The sequence below is a fragment of the Chiloscyllium punctatum genome, chromosome 9, assembly GCF_047496795.1.
Source record: "Chiloscyllium punctatum isolate Juve2018m chromosome 9, sChiPun1.3, whole genome shotgun sequence".
Classification (NCBI taxonomy): Eukaryota; Metazoa; Chordata; class Chondrichthyes; order Orectolobiformes; family Hemiscylliidae; genus Chiloscyllium; species Chiloscyllium punctatum.
In genome coordinates, this window is record NC_092747.1 from 48957502 (window position 1) to 48970758 (window position 13257).

Genomic DNA, 13257 nt, shown 5'->3' on the forward strand with positions numbered 1-13257 from the left:
ACCATGACTGTTGCAAACATGTAGAATCACATTTAAAGTAAGAAGTTTGGAGGGGTGAAGTGCACAAAAATGTCTGCAAACTATATTGGGTGGCCTAATTGGAACTTGATGGTGTGTAAATATGAAATGCAGAACAGAAAAGAATGCATTTTGCCTATATATAAAAGTTAACAAGTTTAAACAGTTTATCACCAGAAGCTCTGTGTTTTTCTGAGACATTACCTTCATTTTGTTGTTTACTTCTGGAACATTTGAATTTTCAAGCCACAAAGAGCAAAGTCTAAAGATACGCATGTCATGCTCCTCTCCACTCTGCAAGCAATTGATGTAGTTCTCAACTGCTTTACACAGAAACTGCTTGCGATCCTCTTGCAACGCACACATTGCTTTTTCATCTAATTCACATTCTCTCTGTACTTTCACCACGTATCTAGTAAGCAGAAAATACTTAGAAAAAGTGTCAAAAATCAATTAAACAAAACAGTTTTACTCTCTTCATTTTCTTTAATTTGAGCCAACTCAACCTCAATTATATTCAATGACCCAAGTTCATAGCTCTCCCTGTTAAAGAATTCCAGATTGATAACCATCAAGAGAATAAAATTCTCCTCATACCTTAAATCGGAGACCCATACAAACATATGAATTAGGAGCATGAGTAGGCCACTCATACCCTTGAACTTACTCCACCATTCAATCAGACCATGACTGATCCAATTGTTCGACAATTCGACATACTTCCAATAATCTTTTACCCACTTACTTAACAAGAAGCTACTTACATCTATCTTGAAAAAACTGCTTTCACTACCTTTTGAGGAAGAGAGTTCAACAAGAAAATATTTCTCCTTATCTCTCTCTTAAATGACAGAGCTATTTTTAAACAGTGACCCATAGTTCGGATTCTCTCACAAACTGAAACATTGTTTCTGTATCACTGTTTAAGTGTTTCAATTACAAAACCTCTTACTCTTTTAAACTCCAGCTGAGATAAGCATAGTATATCCAATCTTTCCTCACAACACAACCGACATATTCCAAATATTAGGCTAGCAAACAATCTCTGAACTGCTTCCAATGCATTTATGTCCTTCCTTAAATAAAGGAGACCAATATTATTCTGAGTACTCCTGATGTAGTTTTATCATTACCCTTCGTAACTGAAGCATATCCTCCCAACTTTGGTGTTCACTTTTCCTTTCTAATAAATAAAAACACTCCATGGGCTTTCCTAACTATTTGCTGTGTTTCTATACAAATATTTTGTGATTCATGCGCTAGGACACCCAGATCTCTCTGCATCAGCTTACCATTGAGATAATAAACTTTTTATTTATCCTGGCATCTCACTTTTAAATATGTCTGTTGGTGTTACTTGCATGTCTGCAGGCACTCCTTATTGAATTGTGCTCAATACTCCATGCCTGCTTAATTATTGCTGCATCTGCAGGCTACATTTTTGTGATTATGTATCAGGATATTAGCATTCTGTATTCTCTCCATTTAAACATTATTATTTCTCTATTCTTCTTACCAAAGTGGAGTTTCATATTTTCCACATTATATTTCAATGGCTAAATTCTCCCTGAATCATTTAGTCTGACAAGACCCCTTTGCAGACTCACAAAAGCTTTCCTACCTATCTTGGTTGCATCTGCAAATTTGACTAAAATATACTTAACCCCCTTATCCAAGTTGAGAACAACCCATTTACCCTGACTGTTTTCGATTAGTGAGCCAATGCTCCATCTCTGCAAATATATTACCCCAACATGAAGAGTTCTTATCTCAAAATATTTTATATGGCACCTTACTGAGTGCCTTTTGAAAAATATACTACATCTACTGGTTTCCTTTTAACCACCATGCTTGCTAGATCCTCCAGGAACTCTGATAAAATTTGTCAAACATATCATTAAAGCGTTGACTTTACTTGATTGTATTATGACTTTAAAATGTCCCATCAATGATAGATGCTAAACCAACTGGCCTGTAGCTTCCAGCTCACTGTCTTCTTCCGTTCTTGAAAAGAGGAGTTACACATTAGCAGCTTTCTAAACGTCTGGGAGCTTTACAGAATCTCAGCAATTTTAGATGAGTATAACAATGCACCCATTACATCTGTACCTAGCAAGTCTGTTGAGAGAGAAATAGAGCTTCGAGTCCGATATAACTTTTCTTCAATCCTGAAGAGGAATCATACCGGACTCAAAATGTTAACTTTGTTTCTCTGTTGTGGTTCTGTTCACCGAGCTGGGAATTTGTGTTGCAGATGTTTCGTCCCCTGTCTAGGTGACATCCTCAGTGCTTGGGAGCCTCCTGTGAAGCGCTTCTATGATGTTCCTCCGGCATCTATAATGGTTTGTCTCTGCCGATTCCGGTTGTCAGTTCCAGCTGTCCGCTGCAGTGGCCGGTATATTGGGTCCAGGTCGATGTGTTTGTTGATAGAATCTGTGGATGAGTGCCATGCCTCTAGGAATTCCCTAGCTGTTCTGTTTGGCTTGTCCTATAATAGTAGTGTTGTCCCAGTTGAACTCATGTTGCTTGTCATCCGCGTGTGTGGCTACTAATGATAGCTGGTCATGTCGTTTCGTGGCTAGTTGGTGTTCATGGATACGGATCGTTAGCTGTCTTCCTGTTTGTCCTATGTAGTGTTTTGTGCAGTCCTACCAACATAGTGTACAAAATCCCATGCAAGGACTGCACAATTGGGAGGATCCAGTTGTTGTGGTCCACGTTGGTACTAACAACATAGGCATCACTAGGGTGGAGGACCTGTTTGGGGATTACGAAGCACTAGGCAGGAAATTGAAGCACAGGTCCTCAAGGGTCATAATCTCCGGATTACTGCCCGAGCCACGTGCCAATTGGCATAGGGACAAGAAAATTAGGCAAGTAAACACGTGGCTAAGGGATTGGTGTGGGAAAGAGGGATTCCACTTCATGGGGCATTAGCATCAGTTTTGGAACAGAGGGGATCTGTACCGTTGGGACGGTCTCCACCTGAATCGATCAGGTACCAATGTTCTAGCGAAGAGGATAAATAGGGTGGTCAGTAGGACTTTAAACTTCTGAGTTGGGGGGAAGGGAAAGTGAAAGCAACAGGGAGTATGGCGTTAAATGGAAAGACAAGCAGCAGGATAGCATGTGTCCAGGCGGATTTAAAATTGAGGCAGACTGGGAATGCAGAAAAAAGCAAGGATAACTTAGGACATCATATGACTTCCAATATCTCTAATGATAAGAAAGTTAGCATTAAGGCGCTTTACCTGAATGCTCGTAGCATTCATAACAAAGCAGATGAACTAGTGGCACAGATCATAGTGAATGATTATGATGTGGTAGGCATCACAGAGACTTGGTTACAGGGGGGTCAGGACTGGCAGTTAAACCTCCAAGGATTTTCAACTTATCGAAAAGACAGGGAGGTTGGCAGAGGGGGTGGGGTTGCCTTGTTAGTTAAGAACAATATTAAATCTATGGCACTGAATGACATAGCGTCAGATGATGTGGAGTCTGTGTGGGTGGAATTGAGGAACCACAAAGGCAAAAAAACCATAATTGGAGTTGTGTACAGACCTCCTAACAGTGGTCAGGACCAGGGACGCAACATGTACCGGGAAATAGAGAAGGCATGTCAGAAAGGCAAGGTCACGGTGATCATGGGGGACTTCAATATGCAAGGTGGACTGGGTAAGTAATGTAGCCAGTGGATCCAAAGAAAGGGAATTCATGGAATGCTTACAGGATGGCTTTTTGGAACAGCTTGTCATGGAGCCCACAAGGGAGCAGGCTATTCTGGACCTAGTGCTTTGCAATGAACCAGACTTTATAAAAGATCTTAAAGTAAGGGAACCCTTAGGAAGCAGCGATCATAATATGGTAGAGTTCAGTCTGGAGTTTGAAAGAGAGAAGGCAAAATCGGATGTAATGGTGTTACAGTTAAATAAAGGTAATTATGAGGGCATGAGAGAGGAACTGACAAAAATAGACTGGAAGCAGAGGCTTGCGGGGAAGACAGTAGAATAAAAATGGCAGGAGTTTGTGGGTATAATTAAGGACACTGTACAGAGGTTCATCCCCAAGAAAAGAAAGATTATCCAGGGAGGGATTAGACAGCCATGGCTGACAAAGTAAGTCAGGAAATGTATTAAAGAAAAAGAGAGATCCTATAAAGTGGCCAAGAGCAGTGGGAAATCAGAAGATTGGGAAGGCTACAAAAACAAACAGAGGATAACAAAGAGAGTAATAAGAAAGGAGAGGATCAAATATGAAGGTAGGCAAGCCAGTAATATTAGAAATGATAGTAAAAGTTTCTTTCAATACATAAGAAACAAACGACAGACAAAAGTAGACATTGGGCCACTTCAAACTGATGCTGGAAGCCTAGTGATGGGAGATAAGGAAATAGCAGGAGAACTTAACAAGTACTTTGCATCAGTTTTCACAGTGGAAGACAGGAGTAATATCCCAACAATTAAAGGGAGTCAGGAGGCTGAGTTGAGTATGGTTGTCATTACAAAAGAGATAGTGCTAGAAAAGCTAAAACGTCTTAAAATTGATAAATCTCCTGGCCCCGATGGGATATATCCTAGAGTTCTGAGAGAGGTGGCTGAGGAAATAGCGGAGGCATTGGTTGAGATCTTTCAAGAGTCACTGGAGTCACGGAAAGTCCCGGATGATTGGAAGATCGCGGCTGTAACCCCATTGTTCAAGAAAGGATCAAGACAAAAGATGGAAAATTATAGGCCAATTAGCCTAACCTCGGTTGTTGGTAAAATTCTAGAATGCATCATTAAGGATGAGGTTTCTAAATTCTTAGAAGAGCAGAGTCTGATTAGAACAAGTTAACATGGATTTACTAAAGGGAGGTCATGCCTGACAAACCTGTTGGTATTCTTTGAAGAGGTAACAAGTAGGTTAGACCAGGAAAACCCAGTGGATGTGGTCTATCTAGACTTCCAAAAGGCCTTTGATAAGGTGCCACAAGGGAGGCTGCTGAGCAAGGTGAGGGCCCATGGTGTTCGAGGTGAGCTACTGGGATGGATTGAGGATTGGCTGTCTGACAGAAGGCAGAGAGTTGGGATAAAAGGTTCTTTTTCAGAATGGCAGCCGGTGACGAGCGGTGTCCCGCAGGGTTCAGTGTTGGGGCCACAGCTGTTCGCATTATATATTAATGATCTGGATGAAGGAACTGGGGGCATTCTAGCGAAGTTTGCAGATGATACGAAGTTAGGTGGACAGGCAGGTAGTACTGAGGAAGTGGGGAGGCTGCAGAAGGATCTAGACAGTTTGGGAGAGTGGTCCAGGAAATGGCTGATGGAATTCAACGTGAACAAATGTGAGTTCTTGCACTTTGGCAAAAAGAATAAAAGCACAGACTACTTTCTAAACGGTGAGAAAATTCGTAAAGCCAAAGTACAAAGGGATCTGGGAGTGCTAGTCGAGGATTCTCTAAAGGTCAACATGCAGGTTGAGTCTGTGATTACGAAAGTGAATGCAATGTTGTCACTTATCTCAAGAGGGTTGGAATATAAAAGCACCATTGTGCTACTGAGACTTTATAAAGCTCTGGTTAGGCCCCATTTGGAGTACTGTGTCCAGTTTTGGTCCCCACACCTCAGGAAGGACATACTGGCACTGGAGTGTGTCCAGCGGAGATTCACACAGTTGATCCCTGGAATGGTAGGTCTAACATATGAGGAACGGCTGAGGATCCTGGGATTGTATTCATTGGAGTTTAGAAGATTAAGGGGAGACTTAATAGAGACGTACAAGATAATACATGGCTTGGAAAGGGTGGATGCTAGGAAATTGTTTCCGTTAGGTGAGGAGACTAGGACCCGTGGACACAGCCTTAGAATTAGAGGGGGTAAATTCAGAACAGAAATGTGGAGACATTTCTTCAGCCAGAGAATGGGGGGCCTGTGGAATTCATTGCCGCAGAATGCAGTGGAGGCCGGGACGCTAAATGTCTTCAAGGCAGAGATTGATAGATTTTTGTTGTCTCGGGGAATTAAGGGCTACGGGGAGAATGCGGGTAAGTGAAGTTGAAGTGCCCAGCAGCTATGATTGAATGGCGGAGTGGACTCAATGGGCCGAATGGCCTTACTTCCACTCCTATGTCTTATGGTCTTATGGTCTAACTAGCTATGAAACGACACAACCAGCTATCCTTAGTAGCCACACACGCGGATGACAAGCAACATGATTTTGACTGGGACAACACTACTATTATAGGACATGCCAAACAGAGAACAGCCAGAGAATTTGTAGAGGCATGGCATTCATCCACAGATTCTATCAACAAACACATCGACCTGGACCCAATATACCGGCCACTGCAGCGGACAGCTGGAACTGACAACCGGAAGCGACAGAGGCAAACCACTATGAATGCTGGAGGAAACAGCACAGAAGCGCTTCACAGGAAGCTCCCAAGCACTGAGGATGTCACCTAGACAGGGGACGAAATGTCTGCAACACAAATTCCTAGCTCGGCGAACACAACCATAACAACGAACACCCGAGCTACAAATCTTCTCCCAAACTTTGTTTCTCTGTCCATAAATGCTGCCAAACCTGCCAAGTCTCTCTGACATTTTCTTTTTTATTATTTCAAATTTCCAGCATCAATGTTTTGCTTTTATTTCTGTAGTCACTTGGTTTAAGACAGGCCATCAGATCTAGGGGGTTACCAGCATTTAGTCCCATTAGTTTTCCTAGTACTTTTCTTCAGGAATGTAGAATGTTTTAAATTCCTCCCTCTCTTTTGCCCATTGATTTCTGCTATTCTATTGTCAAGGTGGATAGATTATTTGTTTAAAATCTCTGCTATTTATTTGTTTCACGAGGGTTGTGGGTTTGGACCTGATTATAAAAATAAAAAGGGGAAAGTTTTGGAGCAATTTGTAAACAAGACGAGAGCTTTAAGATCAAGATGTTACTGACAGGAAGGCAACATAAGTCAATGAGTACAGGAGTGATGGGGGAACAGGCCTTACTGGGAGTTAAGATACTGGCAGAGTTTTCAAAGACTTCAACTTTCCAGAAGGTAGAATGTAGGAGACCAGCACAAACTAATGAAACAAGGCAGCTATATTACAGTCGCATAAGTATATTAAGACTTTGGATGACTATGGAGGACTTCATTTTACATTAAATAATCTTTTATGAGAAATGGTTTGCATATCTACCTGTTAGTTTGAAATTTGTGTTCTCTGATCAAATGGATTTCCTCTTTGGCATTCTTGAGAAGGGCACGTTTGTTTTCAAACTCAGATGATTTCATATAATTATCAATACTCTGGTATTGTGCATCTGAGAAACGTGCCAGTGATAAAAATGCTTCCATCTTACCATTGTGAACTGTGTCCTTGTGTTGAATACTGAGAGTTACAGCCTGAAAAAACATAAATAACAATTTGGCACTGTAATACATTACATATTGCAAGCTGGAGATGTTAAAATTGTTGACCAGACAACTCAGGTTTGTTTACTGAGAAAAGAGTTGTAGACATAAATGATAATGTTATTAGGTAACAAATGGGACAGTTTCTTAGCAAAACCCCTTTGGGCAATTCTGGGTTTTATTTAGTGTCCACGTTCTGCAATGGAGAATTAATGATCATATTATAGGATGTTAATGTCAATTTATAGAACACCGAAAAGTGAATGATGAAATACTTTGAAAACAAAAGTAACTGCAATTAATACTCTTGCTAACATTACAATTGTTAGCCACTACAGTGGCCATTAATGGTTTCATCGTTTTAGGGTAAAGACGATTTCTCAAATGTGTCACCAATCATTATTGATCATTAGTCATTTCTTCATGCTCACCTTTTCTAAATATTTTTGCATGATGGTGCCAGGACTTTCTAAACAGGTTTCTGCCAACCAGTTGCCACAGAGTCTCAAGCACTCAACATACAGTGGCATTAATGAATCATCGCCATTTACCTAAGAAGATAGACAGAGAAGAACAAGCTGACAGATGTTAAAACAACAAAAAGGACAAACAAGTGACCACTGAACTGAAGAGTAAGGCAAGTATTATTTAACACAATATTTTTAGAAGTCTTTCATTTCTTACATAAAATTAAACACAAGTAATCTGCAAAATTAAAGAACACAAATGAATGATCCAAACTTTTGGAGTTCCTACTCAGTCCAGAGTGGCACTGATACAGGTCCAGTAACAGAACTGTATCCAGTTCTAAGCCATAATTTGTTTGCAGAGGGCAATAAAGTTTTCTGTTTTTGTTTCTAAAGCTAATTTTCATTTGCAATACTGAAAGTTGGTGCCGAGACTAATTGTTGTATTAAAATTACAACAATTGAAATACAGCTTCCTCAGTACATTTAATAAAATATCTTACAAATAACATCCGCAAATACACACAGCCCTTCGTGAACAAGAATTAACTGCATCGCTAATGCTTTGCATTTGCTTTGTAGTCACTGCAACCTATTTAATCTTCACTCCCATTTCCCCTTACTTATACTAAATGTGAAACAAAGCTTTTGAGTCATGTTTAATGATTGGATAATGGAGATCCATGAACATACCTCTAATTTGTCAATCATCTGCTTGAGAACATCAAGAGAAAGACTTTGTTCCTGTTTAGCCCAAAAGACCTGGGCCTCTTCTAATTGCCAGGTGGAAATGCCAAACCCAAATGGATTGTGTTGCTTGATCTGGAAGATGGCTTTCTCTGCCAACTGTAATCAAATGATACACTTTACATATACATATATGTGAACTGAAAATATTCAAAATAGCTGCATTGGAGGGGTTGAGGTGTGGTGAACAGTGAAGAAGTTAACCTCAAAGTACAACGAGATCTTGATCAGATGGACCAATGGGCTGAGGAATGGCAGATGGAGTTTAATTTAGATAAATGTGAGGAGCTGCATTTCAGAGCAGGTTTATATACTTAATGGTAAAGTCCTAGGGAGTGATGCTGAACAAAGAGACCTTGGAGTGTAGATTCATAGTTCCTTGAAAATGGAACTGCAGATAGATAGTATAGTGAAGAAGGTGTTTTGCATGCTTTCCTTAATTGGTCAGAGCATTGAGTATAGGAGTTGGGAGGTCATGTTGCGACTGTACAGGACACTGATTAGGCCCCTTTTAGAATACTGCATGCAATTCTGGTCTCATGCCTATCAGAAGAATGTTATGAAACTTGAAAGGGTTCAGAAAAGATTTACAAGGATGTTGCCAGTGTTGGAAGATTTGAGCTATAAGGAGAGGCTGAATAGGCTGGGGCTGTTTTCCCTGGAGCGTTGGAGGGTGAGGGTTGACCTTATAGAGGTTTATAAAATCAAGCAGTACATGAATAGGATAAATAGACAAGGTCTTTTCCCTGGGGTGGGGGAGTCCAGAACTAGAGGGCATAGGTTTAGGATGAATGGAAAAAGATATAAAAGGGACCTAAGGGGCAACATTTTCACCCAAAGAGTGGTGCATGTGTGGAATGAGTTGCCAGAGGAAGTGGTGGATGCAGGCACAATTACAACATTTAAAAGGCATCTGACTGAGTATATGAATAGGAATGGTTTAGGGGGTTGTGGGCTAAGTGCTGGCAAATGGGACTAGATTGGGTTAGGATGTCTGGTCGACACAGACGAATTGGATTGAAGGATCTATTTCTGTGCTGTACATCTCCATGACTCTATGAGAGAGAATCTTGAGTACAAGAAAGGGAGACATCAGTTGTCTTGCCATATCACATTCCAAACAGAACAACTTATACAGTGTTTTCAACGTAATGAAACATCCCAAGGTGCTTCACAGGAGCATAACAAAACATGACACCAAAGGTATATAAGGAGATAGGAGCTCAAATGACCAATGGTTTGGTCAAAGGGGTAGGTATTAAGATGGGTTTTAAAGAAGGCAAGTGAGATAGTAAGTGGAGTCATTTTGGGATGGGGGATTGGGGAGAATTCCAGAGCTAGGGGGCCTAAACAACTGCAGACACAACCAGCAATGGGGTCATTATGATTGGAAATGAACAAGAGGCCAGTATTGAAGGTGCACGGACATCTCAGAGTTGTCAGGTTAGTGGAGATAGGAAGGGACAAGGCCATGGAGCAGTTTGAAAGCAAGGATGAGAAATTTAAAGTCATTGCTTGGTTGAGAGCCATTGCAGCTCAGCAACAAGAGAGATGACAGAAAAACAGGACTTGCTCTTCGTAAGGACAGAGACACTGTTTTGGATGACCTTAAGTTTATGTAGGGTTCAGTGTAGGAGATCACCTCGGAGTGCACTGGAAGAGCTGCACACACAAAAAATGAATTAGGAATAGGAGTAGGTTTTTGATTCTTCAAGCGTGCTCCACCATACGGTAAGATCATGGGCATATCTGATTGTGACATCAATTTCAATTTCTCCCCTACCACAAACATCCATCAGCCCTTGCCTAACTGTTTCAGTACAGCTACAACATTCACATCTATCAGACAATTTAAAAGGTGCATGGATAATGCCATGTACACTAAAAGCAAGACAAACCCAATACATCTAATTGCCACCCCATCAGTCTACTCTCAATCATCAGTGAAGTGTCACAAACAAGTGCTAACAAGCAGCATTTGCTTAGCAATAATGAGCTCACATATGTCCAGTTTATGTTTCATGTGGGTTACCCAGTTCGTTACAACCTTGGTTCAACATGGATAAAAGCAATGAATTCCAGGGTTGTGGTAAGAGTCATTGCCCTTGACATCAAGGTAGCATTTGATCCTTAAGACAGCATCTTCTAAACCCACAAAGACTAGGAAACAAGGGAACACCACCATCTGCAAGTTTCCCTCCAAGCCACTCCCCATCATAATTTGGAAATATATGGCAGTTCCTTTAGTTGTCACTGGCTAAAAATCCTGGAACTCCCTCCCTCACGGCATTGCAAATTTACCTATACCAAATAGACTGCAGTGGTTCAATGCAGTTTGAACTCAGCTGTTTTTACTCATGCCATTCTGACTCTGCTCTGTCTCACATGCCCTAGCAGTTTGGAATTCTGGTTCTGCTCTCTCTCTCTCTCTCTTTCAGGCTGTGCTACTTTTGAATGCTGTTGATGCTCCCTCTTTCAGCTTGTTTTGTATTATAGAGGTTATAAAAGCAAAGTTAAAGACTTTAGCAACAGGTGAGCAAAGTCAAGCAATGTTCCAAAGATGGGAGTAGTTAGGCTTGAAGATTGCGTGGGTCTGAGGTCTGTGATAAATAAAGCAATAGGAATGTAGTAATAAAGTACAACTTCCTGCAGACAAAACATATCGTAATTTTAAAAATTTAGCTAATGTATTCATGCTTGAACGGCTTAATATTTTCTGTGTACTACAGAAATATTACTTAATTTTCATAGCAAATAATTTTTATAGAGGTGCTGAACCTGGGAATTTCTTGCTGCACGTGCTAATTTTGCCATTTGAAGTAAATGCTCAGTCAGAGTACCCTTAATGAAATCCTTCCTTTGACCATCCATTTCCTTTTTGATAAGCATCTCCTGAATAACTGTCCTCATGGCTAAGATAGGCTCCTGGAAGGTAAAGTCACTGTCCTTGAGAAGCTGAAGTTGTTGCTCCCATTTTCTATGCATCTTACTTAATGAATCATCTGTTGCGGATCTGAAAATAACACAGTATTTTTTAGAAAACTGAAATTAAGTTTGAATACTTTTGAATACTCTTTAGTCAGATTACAGTAGACTTTGTTCCTTTCTCTTACACATTTCCTCTGTATCACCCCTTCTTATTATCTGTGGTACAACGTGCAATCTTACTACTATACCCAAGCATACATCTGAAATGAACTGTAAGCATGAATATTGGTGAGGCATTTAACTTGAGGAGGTTAAAATTTGACGTTGGCCTCGTCTGACATCTATCCTTGTACATTTCCAGCAGTTTTACTTCATAAATTTGTTGGTGTACTTGAGAAACAAAGAATAAATACAATTTAGTTCACTATAAATGCTGATAAAATTTCAGCTGGTTACCTGAACAGAAGCTGTCCAATAGTTTCCAGTTCTCCAAGTATCTGCAATTTGCACAGAGTAGGGTACAGAGAATAAACTGACTCAAGGCTTCCTTTGCATAATTCTTCAACTTCTTTCACCCTTCAGGCATAATAGATTGTCAGTCAATGTCATTCTGATGTTCATGATGAACACAAATGAATATGGAATACATTATAGTGTAAAAGCAACATACTCCAAATGATGGAAATTTGAGTACTGCTGAATAAAAGAGACATTTTATTGCAGCTTTTCATCTTGTACTCTTCAGATACTAAAGTAGTCCATATCCAAAAGCAACATGTTACGTACAATATTCAGGCTTGAGCTGACAAATGGTACCACATTCGCACCACATAAATGTCAGGCAATGATCATACCAGTGAGAGACAATCGAACGACTATTCACACCAAAATTCTGGAACGCCCTCCCTAATGGCATTGTGGGTTTAATTATATCAAACAGACTGCAGTGGTTCAACGCAGCAGCTCATTGTACTCTTCTCAACAGCAATTGGGGAGTCGCTCACCTCCTGACTCACCAAAGCCAGTCTACCATTTACAAGGCACAAGTCTACAGTATGACGGAATACTTCCCACTTGTCTGGATGGGTGCAGTTTCAGCAACGCAAGCTTGACACCACCCAGGACAAAGCAGCTCGATTGACTGGCACTATACCCTCAAACAGCCACTCCTTCCATCACCAACGCTCAGTAGCAGCAGCTTATATGATCTACAAGATGCACTACAAATCCTTCCACATCACCTTTCAAACCCATGCCCACTTCTATCTAGTAGTGGAAGGGCAGCAGGTACATGGAAATACCACCTGGAAGTTCTTCTCCAAGCCAAACACTGTCCTGACTTAGAATTATGTCATCACTCCTTCACTGTTGCCGGTTTAAAATTATGGAATTTCCTAACAGCAGCATGGGTCAACCTACAGCACGTGGACTGCAACAGTTCAAGAAGGCAGCTCACCTTCTCAAGGATAACTAGCAAGAGACAATAAATGCTGACCCAGCCATCAATGCCCACATTTCATGAATTAAAGAAAAAAAAGGAACAATTCACAATAAAAACGAATGCAAAGGAAAAACAACATTTATACTTTAGGACTATACCCAACCTGGCAAAACATAGTGTCCAGCATAAGTTGGACAACAAATTTAGGATTGTCAAACAGCTTGCAGTGCAGTGTCCTGGAAGCACATATATTAATAAACAGG

The 13257-nt window shown here is 40.6% G+C and overlaps 1 protein-coding gene across 6 annotated transcripts in view; it reads right to left on the reverse strand.

The window, feature by feature from the left end:
• Positions 1–13257, reverse strand: part of atm (ATM serine/threonine kinase) — a 169011-nt gene that overhangs the window by 38381 nt on the left and 117373 nt on the right. For 4 of the 6 annotated variants that reach the window (XM_072577464.1, XM_072577465.1, XM_072577466.1 and 1 more), the window contains exons 45-50: positions 12010–12129; positions 11404–11638; positions 8572–8724; positions 7843–7962; positions 7197–7402; positions 223–430 (exon numbers count right to left, since the gene is read on the reverse strand). In XM_072577464.1, the coding sequence (XP_072433565.1) occupies positions 223–430; positions 7197–7402; positions 7843–7962; positions 8572–8724; positions 11404–11638; positions 12010–12129 (1042 nt within the window). Of the gene's footprint in view, positions 1–222; positions 431–7196; positions 7403–7842; positions 7963–8571; positions 8725–11403; positions 11639–12009; positions 12130–13257 lie in introns of those variants that run through there. The other 2 variants (XR_011961512.1, XR_011961513.1) reach the window with 2 other exon arrangements.